Source organism: Diceros bicornis, chromosome 25 (genome assembly GCF_020826845.1).
Source record: "Diceros bicornis minor isolate mBicDic1 chromosome 25, mDicBic1.mat.cur, whole genome shotgun sequence".
Classification (NCBI taxonomy): Eukaryota; Metazoa; Chordata; class Mammalia; order Perissodactyla; family Rhinocerotidae; genus Diceros; species Diceros bicornis.
This window is the reverse complement of record NC_080764.1, coordinates 44,057,912-44,079,611: the sequence shown is the minus strand read 5'-3', so window position 1 is coordinate 44,079,611 and position 21,700 is coordinate 44,057,912. Positions and strand designations below refer to the sequence as shown.

Here is a 21,700-nt window from a genome sequence, read left to right as displayed (position 1 = left end):
CCCTCTTATCATGGAAATAGATACTTTTTCCTATTTGTGGTCTTGTCTTTTCCCCTTAAATCAGTCCCTTTAACATTTCTTGTAGCACTGGTTTCTTGGTGACAAACTCCTTTAATTTTTGCTTATCTGGGAAAATTTTGATCTCTCCTTCCATTTTGAATGATAACCTTGCTGGGTAGAGTATTCTTGGCTGTAAGTTTTTTCCTTTTAGCACTTTAAATATATCGTGCCATTCTCTTCTAGCCTGTAAGGTTTCTGCTGAGAAGTCAGCTGATAGCCTTATGGGGTTTCCTTTGTATGTAACTTGACATTCTCTTACAGTTTTTAGGATTCTCTCTTTAATTCTGGACATTTTGATTATGATGTGTCTTGGTGTGGGCCTCTTTGGGTTTATCTTGTTTGGGGCTCTCTGTGCTTCCTGTACCTGGATGTCTGTTTCCTTCCTTAGGTTAGGGAAGTTTTCATCTATTATTTCTTGAAATAGATTCTCTGCCCCCTTGTCTCGCTCTTCTCCTTCCGGGACACCTATAACACGGATGTTAGTGCGCTTGATGGTGTCCCAGAGGTCCCTTAGACTGTCCTCACTCTTTTTAATTCTTTTCTCTTTTACCTGTTCACCTTGGGTAATTTCTTCTAGTCTTTCTTCCAGCTCACAGATCCGTTCTTCTGTATCCTCTACTCTGCTTTTGAGTCCCTCTAATGAATTTTTCATTTCCAGTATTGTATTCTTCATTTCTGATTGGTTCTTTTTTATATCTTCCATTTCTTTGTTGACATTCTCACTGAGTTCATCTATTCTTCTCCCCACATCAGTGAGCATCCTTAACACTCTTAGTTTGAACTCTCTGTCGGGTAGGTTGCTCATTTCTGTTTGACTTAGTTCCTTTTCTGGGGTTTTGTCCTGTTCCCTTACTTGGAATGTATTCTTTTGCCTCCTCATTTTGCCTCTTTCCCTGTGCTTGTGTCTACGTATTATGTAGGTCAGCTATGTCTCCTGCTCTTGGATAGGTGACCTTATGTAAGTGATGCCTTAGGAGGCTTCCAGTGTGCTTCCCTCAGTTCTCAATGTTCCAGGGGTGGCCCCTATGTGGGCTACGTGTGTCCTTCTATTGTGGCCTGTTTGCTCTCCCTGTAGGCACCCAGGGAGGCTGAGTTATGCTCCTGGCCAGCTGTTGTAATGCTCAGCTGCTTGTAGTTGTTGTGGGTCCTTCAGTCTCTTTATCAGGTGTGCGGAGCCCCAGCAGAGTTGGCTGTAAGCTCTAATACCACATTTATGTTGCAGTATTTCTTTTAACTGAGTAGGCCCCCAGCGGGCCTTACAATTGCTGTAAGCCTCTAGCCTATTAGGTCTCTTGTCAGCTCTCTGAGGATTGCAGCTGGGTGGGGCTGGCCTCAGGCACAGGAGCACCCAATTGTTTCAGGCTTTGGAAGGTGGGGCAAACCTCCTATGTGGGTCTTTGAGAAGCACAAGTCTTCTGCAGCTGACAAGCCCTGTTGCCCACAGGTCCACACACACAGTCAACACAGTCCTGCCCCGTGTGAGCGCCCCGACCTCCCCAAGCGGACCCAGTCTCTCCACCGCGGGAGCCCCACACACTCCGCCACCGCCCCACACTCTCCACCCGCTCCTTGTGCACACCCTGCCCCGCTCAAGTCAGCTCAGTTGCCAGGCTGCAGAGAATCCAGTCACCAATCTATGCAGGCCCACAAGTTGCCTGAGGGCTTGTTGTTGGGTGGGGCCAGTCTCTAGGGTGGGCTGCCTGCCCTGGCTGAGCTGGATTAAATCGGTGCTCTAGCGGGTGGGGCAGACCCTGCGCTACCAGGCCTCAGGGAGAACTCCAATGTCGTCTGTGTCAGCACGCTCACACCAGGCCACAACAATGGCCGCCGTCAATGTCCCAGTCCCTGGAGAGGTCTCACCCCTCACCGAGATGCACTCAGGGCCTATTAGGTGAGTCTCTTGTCACCAAAGCACTGTGCACCTTTCTTTCTGGTGATTTTAGGATGCTTTCTGGAACGGGTGAGTTTGTGCACGGGCCCTTTAAGAGCCAGTTTTAGTTTCTTTGTGAACCGGGTTTTCTGGGGGTCCTCCCCAATGCTTTAGTAGCAGGCAAAGTCAGATATTATGCCGCTGGTGTCGATTGTGCTGGGTCCACAAAATACCCACAGCGGGGGCGCTCCTGGCTCAGGACCCCGCGCCTCCAGGAAGGGTGCGTACCTGTGAGCTGCTCCCGGCGGCCGTGAAGCTGGTGGCTTGTGAAGGCGGTGTTTTTCCTCTCCGGAAGGGAGTCTCTGCCTCTTCTACCCCAGTTAGGATTGTCCGTTGTTGCAGGAGTTCCTCTTATCCAGTTTTCAGTTCTGTCCCAGGGGTAATTTTTCCACGAGTAGTTGTAAATTGGCTGTGTCCACGGGAGGAGGTGAGTTCAGAGTCTGCCTACGCCGCCATCTTGACTCCGCCCCCTAGCTAATATTGAGTTTTAATACCTCCTCAGATCTTGAAAAAGTACTACTTTGAGTTCACATGCATCACATTTCTGATAATGTTGCCAAGGGAATAGCCAAAAGTCGTATTCTACAAAGTATATATTTTCATTTTTGAACCACTTCTTATTTTGCTTGACACTATTTTTTTCTAATTTATGTTATCTTAATACATAAAATTTAAAATTATGAACTTGGAAACAACTCTATAAAGTTCTCTCTCCTCTCTGTATTTCCAAGGAGAAATGAGGAACATAGAACAATTTAGACAGAATGATTCCAACACATCTAACCATTAAATAATATCTATGTAGAAGAAAATGTTTCAGTTGTTCAGTATACCCAAAAGAGATTCAGAATAACATACATCCATTTTGGGACCAAAATATCTCTTTACATTTTGGTTAAGAATTGCTAAATTATCTCTTAGTCCATGTATGTGATAATGCACTTTTTGAGATCTTTATTTAATAATCTAAGAAAACATCCCCCCTCTCGTTTGTATTGTTTCTAGCTAAATAACAGCTCTGTGCAGGTAATAAGGATTGCAGTTAAAAACTAGAAGAAAAGAACAAATAGAACTGGTCACTAGAATAATTACATTGTGCTCTATTGAACAAACAGTAGTGCATAATTTAGAAGACAAGAATTCATAAGACAAGCCAGTGTTTAAATGAGCACTTTTAGGGGGAAGCCTCCATCATTCTAAATATTTGTTACAGAAAACATCTATAATCACACTGCATGGGAAATTTCTCTTGCGTGTACTTTAGCTCCTTTTACATTTCATGTGTTTGAAACAAGGTGAACTATTTCAGTCTCATAGGCTTTGGGCCCAATTCCAATTCATTGAATTGAGAATGGTGGTAATTATATTCTGGGGAATGGGTAGCAAAAAACCCGTGGACAAGAAACGTGGTTACTATATAGATGCTGTCATACAGTTTGATACAGATGTAACTTTCCTATGAAAGCTAAAAAAAAAATGACCTCTAAAATATATTCAAGATAAGTAATAAATCAAAAAGACAGAGATTTATAAACTTACAGACAGGCGAGCACTCGTACATGTGCGTGAATGTACACACCCCAGCGTCTATCTTTCTGAATATTTCTCTTTCCAGACTCAACTTTTTGAGGGAAAAAAAAAACGAATAAAGGGAGCCTTAGAAAAACATATTCCAGTGTTCGATCATACTTTACATTCAATTCATCTCTCCCTTAAAATGCTTAGTGTTGATGGTATATTCATTTTAAACAACTAAATCCCCCACGGAGTACGTAAGATAGTAACAAAATCTTCATCATTGACTATCCCTGCACTTAGACCTTCATAGTAATCTTCAAATTCACCATACGACACTTCATCAGACTTGCTGCAGGCATCTTTCAGGGTTTCTAGAAAAGATGATCTGATTTCTTCCTCTGTAGAATGGCCTGTAAAATAGTACTGACTATGAAACAAGCTCATTAAAAGTCCAGTAAAATGACTGAGAATGATCAAGAAACACTCAATCACCTTATGAAATCTTTCCGACAATCTGAAATCTTATGTCAAACTACCCTCTGATTTATTTGAATATTTTCTTGCATAAACTAGAATTTAATGGTGATGACTTTAATACACATTTGAGGCATCTTTTAAGCTTCTGATGGGGGGTATCCTATATGTATAGGCAAAAGAATAGTTACTACTGTAGATATTCTTGTCTTTCTTAATGTTGTAGAAGACTTAGTTTCATTCCCATTAGAAATGAGGAAAGAAAACAAGTAAATAGTTTCAAAAGTTTCTAGGCTGTTAACACAGTAATGCGATGTAAGTAAGGAAGGCCTCGCTGCATTCAGGCTTAATGATTTCGCGAATCAGTTACTCATAACTGCAGCTAGAAAATATCACTGCAAACACAGGAGTCAGAGGGTCAGGAAGAGCTTTGCTAGAAGAACTTTCACTTGATTAAGTCATTCTATTTTAATCTCTGACTTTAAGTAGGCTATTTCCACTGGGTTATATTAAACATGATTAATTTTATCCTATAGAAAGACGCTATGGGGAACCACATATGTCAAAGAAAATTGTAATTCTTTAGTTTGTCACTTAACAAAAGAACATAAAATATTTGATTCATCCTTTTTTAAATTCATTTGATTTTTAATTCAGAAAGAGAACAATAAGCTATTTAAATAAGTCACTTTGCTTCTATTACGGCCAGTTGAAAGGAAGAGGTGATCTCACCCTAAATAGCATTTCCTCAGGACGCCATCGCCAGCCACCCCCAGCGCAGGCACTCTTCACAGAGCTCATCTCCCTCACTCGCTGCCCCACCCGCCCCGCCCTCCTCGCACTGATCTACTCCCGGGGTCCTAACACAGGACAGGAAGAAAGATACTCATTCATTTTTTAACAAGAAAAGAGGAATTAAAAGATGAAAAGCAGCTTAAAAAAATGGTCAGATAACACTCAAAGAAAATAAACAGAGGCCCATATAGAAAGGCAGAAAAAGGGTCAGAAAAATCTGTGTGACTCTAAATCATTTTAAAGTCACGTTGCATTTTAAAATAACAAACGTGAATACCACCTTTAATTGTTCGTCTCACAGGGTGGGCAAAATTATGGTAAGAGTTGGACCTTTTTCAAAAACCAGAGGTTCTCTAATGGACTTGGATAATAAATCATTGTAAAGTGCCTTTCAAACTAAATGAATGAAATCTGCTTTGGATGGCAAGATGTTTGCTGTCTTTTAAAAACATACATGAGAAATAGAGAATAAGTGATTATTTTACTTAAAAAGAAAACAGGTTGAATGAACAAGGACTGATTAATTATGCTATGCAGAGATGGTAATATAAAACAATAAAGTGAATTTGTGATTGAAAGTCAAGGATAAAAATTAATCAAGATCTAATCTATATAAAAATATATGCCTGTTGGCAGAAGAGATTGCCCCTTTTACCATCCATACTTTTGAACAGATGAGTTTTAACACTATTTTTTCTAAGAAAAATATTTTTTACCTAAATTTATGTTTCAAATACTCAAGAATTTTATGTCTCTTTTATGCTTCCTTTCCCCCACCCAGGAAATACCTACCTTCTATCATACTTAACTAACCTTCCTTTCACTCCTCTCAGAGACCAGAAAGTATTTTAATAAACAATGTTACATTTCTAATACCATTACACAGAAATACATTTGGGAAATCCCATTTCTATTAAAGCTGAAAATGCTTTTTTCTAATAAATTATTTAAGCAAAGTAAAAAGAAAATACTTTCTATAGTTAAATTACGTGTGATATAAAAGCCTTAATTTGAAATTAATTGTAAATTGTAAACAATCTACATCCCAGAGATGAGCATGTGAATAGATTATAATTTCTAATGATAGACAACAATAAATGTTTTTTGTTTTTCTTTTTTTAAAAACAGTAACACGTTTTCCTTTTTTTAAGATTGTTCGACTTCTTAGCTTATCTTCCTTAATGCGAATGCAAAGACAAGGTACGGAATTTCTTCAACTAACAAAGGCTTATCCAACAACAAAAACAGAACCATCACCAACGATTCAATGACACATACTAAAACTAAAGCTACTTAAGCAACTTAATTAAGATTATTAGAGGAGAGAAAACAAAGAGGAAAAAAAATAGATGGTGTTGAAATCACCTAATTTTGAAATAAATAAAATTTCTTCTTCTTATATTTAGTATGACTAATTAAAGGAAAAAAGCAGAGAATGGCATGGGTTTAAAGGGAAAGATATATTAAATACAATTAAATAATACTAGAAATTCTCTTAAGGCAACTGTAGTTCATTTAAAGTCATTGATAAGCAAATTAAACTATATTGGCCTGAAATAGATTATTAGAAATTGGGAAGCCAGTGATGATTAGCTTTAATCTTCATAACAAATTCTGTTGTTTTTTTCGCCTCACAATTAAAAGTTATAAATAAGCCATTTACAAGGGTTAATGATGATAATAAACCAAAGTGCATCTTCTTTTAATATTACAAAAGGAAAATTCTAGAATAATAGCATTCTATAGTATTTACCAGTATATAATCAAAATTATAAATTAGAAAGAAACTATTCATAAAATATAAATTAAAAATGGTCAATAAATATACAAAAATATGTTAAATCTCCCCAGTAACCTGAGAAATGCAAATAAAATTTTTTTCTAGCCTATCAGATTGGCAAAAATCTAAGGCAAGGTGGTGGTGGAAATGAATTCTCCAACTAATGGCAGGGCAATGTGGTGTAGCCATCTTACAATGCAAGTTGGAAGGATCAATTACAATTTGAAATGTAGATGTTCTAGGTCTTGATATTACCCTAAGAAAACAATAGAAAATGGGCCTAAGGAGTCACAAATGAGCATATTCATTGCTTCAATCAATAATTAGAAATTAGAGTCTACCAATAGGAGACTATCTAGGTAAATCGTAGCATATTGATTTTTTTGTGTGTGTGTGAGGAAGATTGGCCCTGAGCTAACATCTGCCAATCCTCCTCTTTTTGCTGAGGAAGACTGGCCCTCAGCTAACATCCATGCCCATCTTCCTCCACTTTATATGGGACGCCGCCACAGCATGGCTTGACAAGCGGTGTGTCAGTGCGCGCCCAGGATCCGAACCGGCGAACCCTGGGCTGCCGCAGCAGAGCGTGTGCACTTAACTGCTTGTACCACCGGGCCGGCCCCTGTAGTATATTGATTTTAAAAAAGAATAATATGCAGCAGGTAAAAATAAGGTGGTTCAAATCTTCACCTCTATGGTGCAATCAGCACATCTGGGTGTTACCTGCAAGACTGGTGGTTCAAGCCCACCCAGGGATGGCTTCTTTGTTGTGTAAAAAGCAAACTACATAGCAATATGTTTAGTGTACCTTTCATGTAAAAAAAAAAATCTTCAAAAAAATTAGATATTTATCGTACATATACAGTTATGAAAATTCAAAGAGTAAGGACCAAAATATATATATATAAAATGACAATAACTGTTACCTCTATAGAGGGAAATGCAATGAAAAGAGGAGAGTTACTGAGGCCAAATGCTTTCTTTATAGTAAGAATTCATTTATAAATCAATTATGTAAAAATAAAAGTCAGAAGAAATACAGTAGGTAATGAATCTCTAGAATTACTTTGAGATATTTTTATATACTCAAATTTTGATAGACACATGTATGTTCCTTATATGTATAGCTCCATCCCTAGAGAAAGATAGTCCCTCCTTCTGCCTTAAATCTTCACGTATAAGCAGATACAGTCAAACTAACTCAGAGAGCTTGGAAATGTAATTATCTGTTCTCTCAATCTGTTCTGTTCTTTTTAACTCATATTCCTCTCTCTCTCCTCAACAAGAAATAAAAGTTCAATCTCAATTATAAACACAAAAGAAAAAAATAAATACAGATAATAGACCTAAGAATTTTAAATGAAGAAGGTCAAATAGCTCTCACATTTCTGGTTTAAAAAATAATTGTTTATTTCTTCCCTTACTGGCCTCAAGTCCACACTATAATATGATTTGAAGATATTTTTATTAACTAACATTTTAGAAATCTAATGCATTCTGATTCAGAATAATTACCTGAAACTACTTGAGGATGCTTCTTTGCACAATAACATTTGCTTATGTTTATAATAGACACACTGCCAGTTTTATTGAAATCCAGTTTCATAAAGGCCTAAATAAAAAGAGAAATGTTATTTTTTTGTATGAAATCATTAGACATGAGAACTTAATTTTCTATTCTGCAGCAGGCTATTTTTGAGCTCTAAACAAGACGGTTTAAAAGTACTAAACTGTTGTATGAAGGAAGCATCACGAATGCAAGGAGAAAGATAATGGAGCGAGACATTAGGTGACCTGCATTCAAGCGTTAGTTCTGCCACCTTCCAGCCCGACCTTGAGAAAGTGACCTAACCTCGGCCACCCTGGTTTTCCTCCTCTGCACACTGAAGAGTTGGGTAAAAGATATCTCAGATAGTTTCCAGCTCTAGGATTCACATGAAACTGATAAATGGCCAAGACAAATTGCCAGGACTATTTTGATTTGAAAAGTGAACTTTGCAAATATTCCATCACTAAAATCAATGAGAAAGTGAAATACCTTTTAAATGGGTTGATTACTCTATCTCCTGAAATTTAACACTACCTTTTGAAATCCTAGCTGTTTTATTGCTCCTCTAATTAGATGTAATTCTGAGTATCATGAAATACAGAATATTTTATTGAGAAGAGGAGTGGGTACATAGAAACACACAACCAAGCCAAAGCAAATTCCCACATTCGCAGAAGAATCAAAACTAGAATCAAATTTGTTTATTCACAATAATGTGTTCACAGAAATATGGTACCTGTTACGGGCTGAACTGTATCCCCCAAAGTTCATATGTTGAAGCCCTAGCCCCAATATCTCAGAATGTGACTGTATTTGGAGTTAGAGCCTTTAAGGAGGTAATTAAGTTACAATGGAATCATTGGGGTGGGCCCTAATCCAATATGACCAGTGTCCTTATAAGAGGAGATTAGGATACCGACAACAGAGACTCAGGGATGACCACATGAACACACAGGGAGAAAGCCATCTATAAGCCAAGGAGAGAGGTCTCAGGAGAAACCAAACCTGCTGACGCCTTGATCTTGTACTTCTAGCCCCCAGACTTGTGAGAAAATAAATTTCTGTTGGGTAACACCTAGTCTGTGGAAGTTGTTATGGTGGCCCTAGGAAACTAACACAGCACTTTCTAACTCTACTTGTGTCCTCTACTACCAGCACCAAGATTTATGAAAGAGACAACTCCCCAGTTTCTATTCCTGATACCCAAACCTATTACTAGGACACATAAAGTACAAATAAACGCAAATTTACAAATATTATGTGGTGAATTTGTTTCACATAAGGTTTTTATTGTCTTTTGGCCAGTAAAGACTTTGATATTTTCTATTTGTGATTTACATCTGATGTAATTGTTTATACTACTCCAGAAACAATAGCTTTGTTTCAATATTAGATACATGTACATTTTATATCAAGTATATACACAAAAGAAAACTACCTTTCTCAAAAGTACACTCTAAAAGTGTCTACCAGAACCCAAGTAATACGCACTTTCCTACGAAAATCAGGGCTCCTGTTTTTTTTTTTTTTTTGTGAGGAAGATCAGCCCTGAGCTAACATCCTTGCTAATCCTCCTCTTTTTGCTGAGGAAGACCGGCTCTGAGCTAACATCCATTGCCAATCCTCCTCCTTTTTTTTTTTCCTCCCAAAGCCCCCCAGTAGATAGTTGTAGGTCACAGTTGCACATCCTTCTAGTTGCTGTACGTGGGACGCGGCCTCAGCATGGCTGGAGAAGTGGTGTGTTGGTGCGTGCCGGGGATCCGAACCCGGGCCGCCAGTAGCGGAGCGCGCACACCTAACCGCCAAGCCACAGGGCCGGCCCTGGGGCTCCTGATTTTAATTCCAATTTAACATAGTCATTTTCATCTTCATTTTAACATTCAGCATGCATATTATAAAGGCCAGAGAAACACCTAGTAGTCACCATCCTAAGATAACATGTATTCAGCCTTGACACTGAGACAGCCACCAGGCTAAGAATTTTACATGTATCATCTTACTCAATCCTTATACCACCTCTACGAGATAAGAAACTGAGGCTCAGAGATATTTAATAACAGATATAGTCATATAGCTAGTCATTTATGGGGCCAGCAATTTATAGTACTAGTAATTTGTAAACCAAAATTTGATTTCAGATTCTATTTTCCTTTTATAATATTTTCCTAAAACATATGCATAAGTTATTTTGCTTTACCCTGGGCAGAGTTGTATGTGTGTGTTTTACTAAACCCAAATACACTACAGGTAAAGGGATTCAAAACCTTTTCAATGGTAATTCATTAAAGTTTTAAAATAATAAACCTAATGATCTATTAAAAGTAACTATTTGAAAGATTACTTAACAAAGTTACCTTTCGAACAAATGATTTCCTGTATTCATTCATTTCACCAATAATGGCACGTTTGAATTCTCCGTAATCAACCTTGCCATTGCCATTGCCATTGCCATTCAGAATTCGCCATGAAGACTCAAAATCCTAGAAATAATCACAAAGAGACCACTGTTACACCTTTAAGTTATATATGGCCACAACAATCATCATCATAATAGTATTTTGTTACACCCTTTGTAGCCCTAGACAAGGTAGCAGACTTTAATAAGAAAATTCCAAAAAGTTAAATATAAATCCAAGCAAAGGCACTAAGAAAGCTATTTAAATGAACTCTATAGTGGACGGTTCTGTAAAGTCAAGAACCATTTAGGAGCGGCAGTAAGTCACAAATTTATCTTTTTAAGTTTAATTTCTTTCTATAGCCACATAAAAAATGCTTACCATTTACTTGAACCAGAACACTTAATTATTTTTAATGTTTTATATCTGTGGTAATTAAAAAGTCACTTAGGTTCTGGAATACTCCCAATAGCATTGGGACCACGGACTGTAGTTCTGCTAGTCCTCATGCTTGTAAGTACTGAAGATTTGAATGACTTAATATGATTCCATAATTTACACTAAAAGGTGTTATTCTGAGTAATTCTCTTATGCCAATTTGTTCATTTTACCATTGACACTGACTTCTCTGGCAAATGCACTATTTAATAGAATGTTTTATTCACAGAGTTCGCAGCAAAGAAATTATAGCATGAGATTTTCTTAAACTCAGGTGAATATCTTTTCAATGTTTCAATCAAGTTGTTAGCTTTAACTGAGAATGTAAATAAAACATCTAGCAAGCAAGGTGACTGACAAATAATGGGTACTCAAAAATATTCTCTCCCACTTCCTCCTTATTTTTTCAATTAAGACTTTAATGAGAAAAACTAAATCTTAGGGTGCCCTGCCTCCCCCCAATTCTCAAAAACCCATACTTTTTTGTCTATCATAATGCCCTGTACATGATATAGCCTGTAAGTGTCTGTAAAGCGAGCTTTAAGTGTGAAAATGAGATTGACCTCTAAAATCATAAGTAATATGGATAGAAGAAGATGAATTTGCTCACCTGACTCATGGAATACTAGAATGAAAAGATACTGCTTGAAGCTTATAAGAAATAGTTTTCAATAACTGAATACCAAAAGTGGCAACAAATTTATATAACTCTTCCTTTTGAAGATATGGTACAGAATGGAAAATAATAATTCAGTTGGAAAAAAAAAACTGAGGTAAATTTATTGACAGTGTCTCTATATAAATTAGACTATTTAGGGAGCATATCAATTTTTTTTATTTCACATTCAGAAGAATGACGATGCCTTCCACAAACTAGCTCCACAATTCGCCCAGGGTGGGGACTTTTACACTCTTGTGTTTGCTTATCTCTGCACGGGCAGTCTCCAGTGACATTACAGGGAAAATAACAGGGGATATTATTTTTAAAATGAGAAAAAGGGGAAGCTTACTCATATTTTCATAATATATGTTCTCCCTGTGTTAGAAGTCTTATATAATTATTTTAGTTTTTATTCCTGAATCCAATCATAAAAATTTAGCAAGTCAACAAAAAGAGAAGTATTGTGGTGATGCAGAAAGTACTAGACTGGCCCAGATTATCTGAGTTCTCATTTTATCTCCATTATTAATTACCTATGTGATTGTGGATAAAGACAGCAAGGCTTTCTAATTTTCTATTGCTGCTTTTTTTTTCATTATTATTTATGAAAGGAAGAGACGAAGTGTGTGTCACTAGATGGGCCACAAGGTTAAACTCTGCAAAAAACACAGACGACAGGTATGTCACAACAATGATAGGCAACATCATATTGGCACAGATTTCATACTTGATAAGGCATATTCCCACGTATTTTCCTCATTTGAGCTTCAAAGCAACTCTGACTATAGGTATTATCTCTGGATCGCCTAGGCAGAGCCTGTCAATCAGAAGAGTTAAAAGACCTATGCAGGATCACACAGTTCAAGTAGTAAGGATGGAACCTGAATCTAATCTCATAAATTCAATTTCCAGTGTTTCCTCTACAAAATACACTATATCTTGTGACAAGACCATTTGAAGTAAAAGAGAACAATGCAAGAGAATCCCTTATCTGAAACCTTTGAGGTAAATGTGTTTCAAATTCATATACTTTTAGAATAAAATCCAAACTTCTCAGCATGGCATGCAAGGCTTTATTGTAATGGATACTGCTGAGTTTATTTCTCTCCATTCTTCTCTTTGCCTTCCTCTCATCTATATATCCATGTAAACTAATGCATCGTCTATTTATTCAGTACTTGCCATATGCCAGGTTCTATTTGAAGTGATAGAAATAGAGCAGGAAACCAGAAGCTCCTGGTCCCTGCCCCCATGGGACTCACATTCTACTAGCAAGCAGAGCCAGATGATACTTACAAAGTGGCATGCACAATATAAAATGGGTAAATGGTACACAGAGGACCAGGGATCAGACGGGGCACTCCTTTAGACAGAGGTGTCAGGGTAGTGCTCTCAGTAGAGAAAGCTGTGGCCTGAAGGATGAGAAAATCCAGCCATGCAAACGTCTAGTGCAGATCACTCACAGCAGAGGGAACACAACGTGTGAAGGCTCGGGGCGGGGGGGGGGGGGGGGGGGGGCGTGCGGACACACACATTTGCAATTCCTGGAACAGGCCACATTCCCTTTCTCTCCCCTCCACAGCTTCACATGTGCTTCTCCTCGTGAAGTGTCCCCTGTCTGATCCACGCTCTTTCTCTCCTCTTGTCTGCTTAATTCTTCCTCATCCTTCAACACTCAGCTCAGAGGATTCTCCCCCAGGAATCCTATGATCTTCCTTCCTTCCCCATAACCTGGCTTGGAATTTATCCCATGTGTTCTGAAAGCATTCTCCGTTTAACACATATCATATTGTTTTGTAATCATTTATACATTTCTTCCCTTTCATTATGAAGACCTTAAGAGTACAGAGTATGCCTTCTCAGAGCTTAGAACAACGCCTGGTTATAAGGCACTTAATAACTAAATGAGGGAGGAATAAACGTTGAAATTTTAAAAATCAACAGGAATTGTTGCCTGATAGCTTAACACTGATAACAAGGCATAAAGAAGAAGGAGACAAATGAACTACTATAATTTCAGTAGCAAAATGAATAATACCACTTAAGAATAATATGTCATTCACGGTAGGGAATTATCTATGGTACATACATTTTCTGATACTTGTAAGTGAAATACTTTTAGAGCTTGCTTAAAATCTGCCTTATCTAAAAGTCCATTTCCTTCCTTGTCCAATCGTTGAAGGTATTTTCCCAATCCAGTCAAAACACGCACACCTCTGTTACGTAGCTGTTCTTGGAGCACAGCTGTTTAGGAAGAAGAGAGATGGAAATTAATTGTTCCTGTGCACAAACGTATCAAATTGCAATTGTCTCTCTTGTAAGAAAATTAAAGTTGATGTAACTGATATAAGAGATGTGAATATGCAACCAGATCATACAAATGATTGACAAAAGACTTTGGAAAATAGAATGCTTTTAGTAAAGGGGGTTACATATAAAATCACACGTCAACATACCGGAACTATAGCACCACCATGTGGTGAAAGTGTTATATCTCACATTTAGGAAAAGAATGGTTCACTTCATCAGCATGAAAATAATCTAGATGTTACAAATAAAATCTTAGTTTCTATTTTCCAGGCTTCCTCTTTATCCCACATCTTTAATCTCTTTCCTCTTTCTTTGCTGCTAACAACTGAATTACAAAATTTATGCCAGGCAAGTAACTCAAAAATTATCAGTTCAAAATTTCTAAAATAGTGAGAAATCTTCAAATTGTAACTTATATATTAAATAGCATCAAGGGTTTGGAGTGCTGTCCTATACTTTTGCATTAAAGTAAACTTTTCTTCTAGGAATTTATAAGAAATCATCTTCTCAAGACCCCAGCATTCTCTTTGTGGGTCAGTGATTTCCTCCAATGCAGTTGTGCCCTCTTTACTTAATACAGGTAACTCTACTAAAGCAGTTATTAAACATAATACATCAGAAGAAAGAACAAATATCACCAGATACAATAGTGACAATATTGTGTGGACCATGACAGAAGAAAGAAAACAATTTACTAACAGTGGCATCAAGAATATCTGGGAGTTCAAACGCCAATTCCAGACAACTTTTAAATGTGGTTCTAGCCTTCTTACTCCCATATCATCTTTAAATGATAAATCAGGATTTATCAAAACTTATAAATTATTCACTGACTTCTGTGATTACTTGTTTAATACCTTCCTCCCTTCCTGACTATAACATTCAAAAAAGAAATTGTCGGGCCGCCCTGGTGGCACAGCAGTTAGGTTCGAGCGTTCCGCTTAGGCGGCCCAGGGTTCACCAGTTTGGATCCTGGGCGCAGACCTACTCACTGCTCATCAAGCCATGCTGAGGTGGCGTCCCACACAGAAGAACTAGAAGGACCTACAACTAGGATATACAACTGTGCACTGGGGCTTTGGGGAGAAAAAAGAAAAAAAAAGGAGGAAGACTGGCAATAGATGTTAGCTCGGGGCCCGTCTTCCTCAAAAAACAAAACAAAACAAACAAACAAAAAAGAACGTGATGTTAGAGGTTAAAAAAGAAATTGTCCATTTGAGCCTAGTATACTGTAGTGGTTACAAGACTGGACTCTAGAAACAAAATTTATAAAATGTGTTAGTGTCTAAAACCTACATATATTTCATTTATTACCTGCAACAACTCTGGAAAGTTAATAAAATAGGCTATTATCCCCATTTTAGAGATGAAGAAAGAGATGCAAGAGATTTACACAAAGTCACATGTCTACTGAATGGCAGCGCCCACATATGGATCTGGCTCCCAGTGCGGCATTGTTTCTTTTACGCTAGGCCACCACAAATCTCTTTAGGATATCATCTAACGCATAACACAAGTATTATATTACAAAAATCACTTACATTTTATTCATATCATGAATAAAACCCATACTATCTAGTACTTTTTAAAATTCTTAAATTCATAATTCATATAATATTAGTTATTCAGTTAGGATCATTAAAGTAGGATAAATCCTAAAAATATTTTAAAATATGTATATATATATACAAACATAAAAAGATAAGCAAATAGGAAATATAAATCAAGTGCCATAAAACGAAGAAATATCTGGAAAATACTGCTTTACTGCTTACAAAGCAAGCGGTTGAAAATTCAAACGACTTGAGAGTGCAGTAAATTACACACCTTGAATGGCCTCGAGGACCAGCTTATCCTTGGCTTCTTGATGGGTTAGATCATCCTCACGTTCCACAGAATCGCTTCTGCAATTGCCATGTTCACAGTGGTAAAAAGATACTCCATTTGGCCATCTTGAGGACAGAAACTCTAAGCTCTTCCCTGCTCTAGACTCAAAGAAGCTCTCAAACGAAGAAGGAAGAGGGCTTAGAGATTAACCAAGTCCCACCTTCGCCTCAGATTTAAAGCCCAGGAGGGTGAAATACGCTAAATCAAGGGCTCAAGTCCTTAACATCTTCCGAGAACTACCGTTAAACTCTCTTTATATGCTTTTTTGTAATTATTTCATGTTCTTTTAAAATACTTAATTATAATTATTAAATTTAAAAGCAGTTTTACCTTGTAAAGTATAAAATGTAAAAATCTTATTTTAAAAAACCAAAAAATTGCATTCATTTTGAGCAATATAGTAAATGATAAAGAAACACACTTCCTTACAGCCAATATGAGGACTATGGCCTCTAAGTCACATATAATATACCAATTATTGTCATTATTTGAATTATTTTTAGCACCAAGAACCACTCACTGGAATAACATATATATACATTCTGTGATTAAAAAACTCAAATTCATTTAAAAGCATTTTTTGATTCATAGCATTATTTTTTTATCATGCATATTATCAATCAAGGAATACTATAAGCAAGTGGGATCCAGGATTTTTTTTAATGCTTAAAAAAAAAGGATCACACTAAAAGTGTGGGAAAAGTTTTTATAATATTGTACTGTATCTTATCTTTTAAAATTTATTACTTTGGTAGCATTTGGTAAAATAAAACTGTTATAGCATAAGCAAATTAATAAAGTACCTTTAGCTAACATAATGGCACATTTTTGATCTTTATTTGATTGTAACTGTTCCCATACATGGAGTGTATTTGAGTACAAGATAGCATATAAAATAGACACATATAGCTAAGGCTTTGGTTTTAAAAAATGTAAACCTTAACTAAAGTCAAAAATCTTTGAGATAGAATCTCACTTTAAGATAATAGTGTTTTCACTTACTTTCAAAATGACAAATGCATGTCTGACTTACTTGAGAGAGTCCAAAGCTATCTGATCAACATTTGTGATTCGAAGCATAAGTAATGTGTTTTCTTTTATGCTCTCTGGAAGTCTCGGATGATCAGAACTCAAAAATGTCAAGTTTCCACCCTAAAGAAATTAACAGATAAATTATTTAAAGCTAGAAAGTATATAAGAAGTACAATAAACTAATACTAATTTTGAATACTCAATTTTCATTGTATGTGACATGGTATACTTTTATACTGATAAAAAAGTATATTTAGAGAATATTTAGAAACCACACAGGCTTCAGCTAATAATATAGGAAAAAAAGGAACTAATTTTCCAATCAGAACAATCTTAGATTTAATAATTCATGTGAAAAAAATAAGAACTCCAATTTTTATAAGAATCAGAGGAGAAAGTACAAGTTATTTCAATTGAAATTATGACATTCCTGAACACAGAAATAGAGCCATTGATCCACAGAAAGATGTTCCGCAAACTGGTGAACTGTGATAGTCAGCACCCTCTTTCACCTGGTCTTTTGATGACAAACATCACATAAATGATGACAAAAATCACATTAAAAAAAACCCAAAAAACTAATTTTAACCTAATTAGAGCATCAAGGCTTTAGTGAAAAAATTCCTTTCAAAAATCTCTAATCCAAACTTAGAAAATTGTTATTATTTTAATTTCTGAGTTGCTCGAATAAATATGGTCAAATACAAATTTAAAATAAGAGGCTTAATGATCTTGCTTGAAAATAAGGGAAGAGATTTCTCTCCTCTCCTTTTTCCTGGAGCATTTATTTTAGAAAACTTGTAACTCTAAGTACTTTCTCCATTCTTTGAAATGTATATAAATTCTCTTGAAATTATTTTATTCAGCAATTGAAGAGACCATGTGACGTGTGTGGCAGGGTATGCATATAAGCATGTGTGTAAACGTACATGTGTGCATAAGGGTACATCTGTGTGGTCTGTGTCAGTGCATTGAAACAATACATATACGCACGTGTGAGTGAACATATATGGGTACACTTCTATGCATGTGTGTCTATGGGCACGTGTGCATGTTTATATGAGTATTAACAGCTGGCACTAAAATTTCTTTTAGGGAGCATTTAGGAAAAGACCTTGATGGGGCATATAGAAATGAAAAGATACGTTCGAGAGTAACATCCGGAAGGCAGAAGAGACCTGCCCCCCGCATCCAAAAAAAGAAGAAGAAAGTCAAATATTTCCGCATAAGGAAATGGAAGAACGTGGAGAGGAGCAGGAGATGGAAGGAGTTAGAAAATGGGGAGGAAGGCTTTTACCATGGGAAATATTCAAGGCACATATTTTTAAGACTAAGAATGTCTGATAATGGATCGTAAGTTGCTTACACTGCTGCAATAAAACTCCCTCCATATCCCCTTCAAAATGTCTGCCACACACCCAAAGCATCATATACATGGTTTGTGTGTGGTTTCCTCCCTCCCTCCCCCGCTTTTCCTTTCTTTCTTAGAAATCCACGTCTGGCTCAAGTAATATGGAACAGAAATAGTGAGAATAAATCATCAACTATAGATACTAAACTAACTGGAGACAACAGCTCAGAGCTAGAGGTAACTTTTAATCTTGGGATAGGCATTAAACATTAAACACCTCTCTGCAGGTTATGAAATGGGAGTTGGAGCTGATTTTGTCTAGATCTTAATATGAGTGACATATTACACGTGTAGTGTATTTAATCCAAGTTTAAGATGTGAAGTTTTTCCTCACCCCCAACTCCTCACCTAACCCATCACTACATCTTATTGATTCTACTTCCTGAAGATTTTTTTTATTTTTCTAATTAGCCTCATAGCCATTGTCACTTGCCTAATTCAGGTTGCCATAACCTCCTTCCTTGATTAATATAATTCACTCCAATTCAGTCCTTTGTACTAGTCTTCAATCCATTCCCCACACTGTAACCAGAGAGATCTTTCTAAATCACAAGGCTGATAATGTCATCTCCCCTCATTCCATCTACCTCTCCTCTTTCAATGAGTCCCCGGTATGTTTTAGTTAACTCTTTAACATAAGGCTGCTCTTAATCAGCTCTGACTCTTCTCTTGCCAACCCCCACCTTGAACTAGAGTTCAGCTATACTGAGCTATTACTTTCAGTTCTCCAAATAAGCCATGTTCTTTCACACTTTTGTTCTTTGCTGTGTCCTCCACCTGGAAGCCTGGCCTCAGTCTCCTCTCTACCTACCCCAGCCTAGTTAACTCCTGTTCTAGGTCAAGGTTAGATGGCACTTTCTCCAGGAAGCATCCTTGGACCCCACAAAACTGGATCATTGGCCCTCTTATCTGGCCCCTGACTGTAAGCTCCAAAAAAGCAGAGAATGGATATGATTTATTCACTGTTCTATCTCCAGTGCTTAGCCTACGAGTATGTATTTGTTACCTGAATGATCACCATGGGTAGTGCTGCATTTTAATCATGAGATAACATGATGTAATAATTTAAAATTTAAGAACACTAATTGTAACATTACCTATGATCGACCCATTCTAGGGAATCGTTGTGATACACCATATGTTTTTTAGGGCCTTTAAAAGTACCAAGAGACAAAGTCTCCTGGGCTTATATTGCAGATTTGGGCAGGGGAGTGTTACGGGGAATAAACGCTATGCTTAGATTCAGACCATTGGGATCTGGACCTGAGAGGCAGCACCTCCTGGGGAAACATCAACTACTAGCCATTCACACAAATGCCCCTGCGCAGCAAGGAGGAAAGAAAATAAACTGAAGACTGGACACTCTGCTCCTCCAGCCCCACAGCATCCCACAACATCCAACACTGGGTACTAAAACGCTTGCTTGCAGACACACAACTTACAATGTAAAAATCACCAAGTCGGTATTGTTTTCCTGTTCTTCGTCCACGCTGATGACTATAAACATTTTTTTGAATAAAAGGAAGCACACTTGTTCTAGAAATTAAATGACAAAAATGTGAAATTATTCAGCTTCTCTCAGAAGTAATCATCTTGAGAGCTGTAACAATGTTTTATGGCATACCTATTTTTCCCAAATTGCCGATATTCATAAATTGTAAGCGATTGGTCATGAGTAAAAAAGAACCCAATCAGCTCTCTGCAAGCATCACGTCCATTTCTAGAAAAACAGAATGATATCAAAGATTTTCAAATAGGATAACTTGCAAATTAAGTAATAAACCAAAATTGTGTATGTCACAGATGGATAGCATAACTCCTTCGAATGTGTGGCAATGCACAAGGGTTATGGGAAGCCACAGGGAAAACATGACACAGTAGCTGAAGTGTCAATTCAAGTAAGATTTGGATGGAGAAAAAAGCTTTATCTCACACTGATATGAATATAGATGTATTACAATGTGGATTACTAACTCGACATAGACTTTTAAGATAAAGTGAAAGAACTTCAAAAAATGTTGAGCTTGCAAGAAGCCACTCAAGGATATACATTTATTATCTTTTGTCACAGAAAGTTTAAAATCACTGAACAAATATGATAATTTTAAAAAACACGCTTTACCTTTAAAATATATAAAGAAAATCAGCATTAAGTATTACTGGAAGTTTATAAGACTGAGATAACAGATTTAAGAATCATCTTGCTTGGCATTTTACTGTATCTATCAATAATCTACTTTTAATTTAGCCATTAAAATGAAATTAAATAAGGGGCCAGCCTGGTGGCACAGCGGTTAAGTTCGCATGCTCTGCTTTGGCGGCCCAGCGTTTGCCGCTTCGGATCCTGGGCGCGGACCTACGCACCACTCATCAAGCTATGCTGAGGCAGTGTCCCACAGAGAGCAACTAGAAGGATGTACAAACATGACATACAACTATTTAGTGGGGCTTTGGGGAGAAAAAAGGAAAAAAGGAGGAAGATTGGCAACAGATGTTAGCTCAGGGCCAATCTTGTTCAAAAAAAAAAAATAAAGAAAGAAATTAAATAAAGCAGCTTACATAAAGGCTAATTTTTTTAAATGGTGTAGAACCTTCTAGTATTAATATAAATCTTTAAAAAATTCACTTCTAAGTTTCTTTTTGAAAGACATTTTAAAAACCTTCTAATTAAAATGTTTTTCTTGCAGGTTCGTACTTTCTATAATTTTTGTAACAGATTGATTAATATGTATTACCTAAAAATTTTTGTTCTAAATTCACATTTTCACTTAAACGTGACAAATTTAACTAATCTCATTATTGTTATTTCTATTTGAAAAGAGAATACCTTTTCATAATTATAAAATTAAAAAGTTTAATAAAATCATAATTACCTTGATATGATCCTACTATCAAATTGTACTTTATGAGAAAGTATATTTTCAGTTAATGTAGAATGGGTTCTTATCCTGTTAAGAGAAACAATTGTCAATAATTGTTTTCAAGTTACCCACATTTGATACAAATGATAAAAGTACAAAAAAAGGTTAATATTTTAAAATGCACAAATGAAGACATAAACCTCTTTTTCTTTTCCAGTTGCTAACTGTAGCAGATACAGAGGAAATAATCCTGAGATGTAGTGTATAACACATGAACAACCTATGTGAGGACGTGTAGGGTCAAAGTGCTGGTGCAGTACTTACTGCAGAGAGCGAGCACATCTGTGACAGGCTCCGTGCATGGCTACTCGATAGCCATTCCCAATCTCTTCTCCTTCGCCTCTCTCCCACCATAGAATTTACTTTCTTAGCCTCTTGCAACTAGAGGTGACTAGGGACCCAGTTCTGACAATAAACTTCCAGGAAAGTCTTTCTTTTGTCCCAGTAAGACTGGAATGGGAAGAGTTCCTGCCTGTGAGTGGCAGGGATGTGATGCTAGGAGCCTCTGCAGCCATCAGGCAACCAGGTCAGGCCAATA

The 21,700-nt window shown here is 36.9% G+C and overlaps 1 protein-coding gene across 1 annotated transcript in view; it reads right to left on the bottom strand.

Annotated features, from left to right (window-relative positions):
- Positions 1 to 2,714: 2,714 nt before the first annotated feature.
- The window catches only part of CAPS2 (calcyphosine 2), a 44,258-nt gene continuing 25,272 nt past the window's right edge, over positions 2,715 to 21,700 (bottom strand). Inside the window, exons 10-18 of the mRNA XM_058568768.1 lie at positions 21,115 to 21,189; positions 19,866 to 19,961; positions 19,684 to 19,777; positions 16,832 to 16,950; positions 15,739 to 15,815; positions 13,691 to 13,845; positions 10,461 to 10,586; positions 8,073 to 8,169; positions 2,715 to 3,918 (exon numbers count right to left, since the gene is read on the bottom strand). Of these exons, the coding sequence (XP_058424751.1) occupies positions 3,743 to 3,918; positions 8,073 to 8,169; positions 10,461 to 10,586; positions 13,691 to 13,845; positions 15,739 to 15,815; positions 16,832 to 16,950; positions 19,684 to 19,777; positions 19,866 to 19,961; positions 21,115 to 21,189 (1,015 nt within the window). The 3' untranslated portion in view covers positions 2,715 to 3,742. The remainder of the gene's footprint in view (positions 3,919 to 8,072; positions 8,170 to 10,460; positions 10,587 to 13,690; positions 13,846 to 15,738; positions 15,816 to 16,831; positions 16,951 to 19,683; positions 19,778 to 19,865; positions 19,962 to 21,114; positions 21,190 to 21,700) is intronic.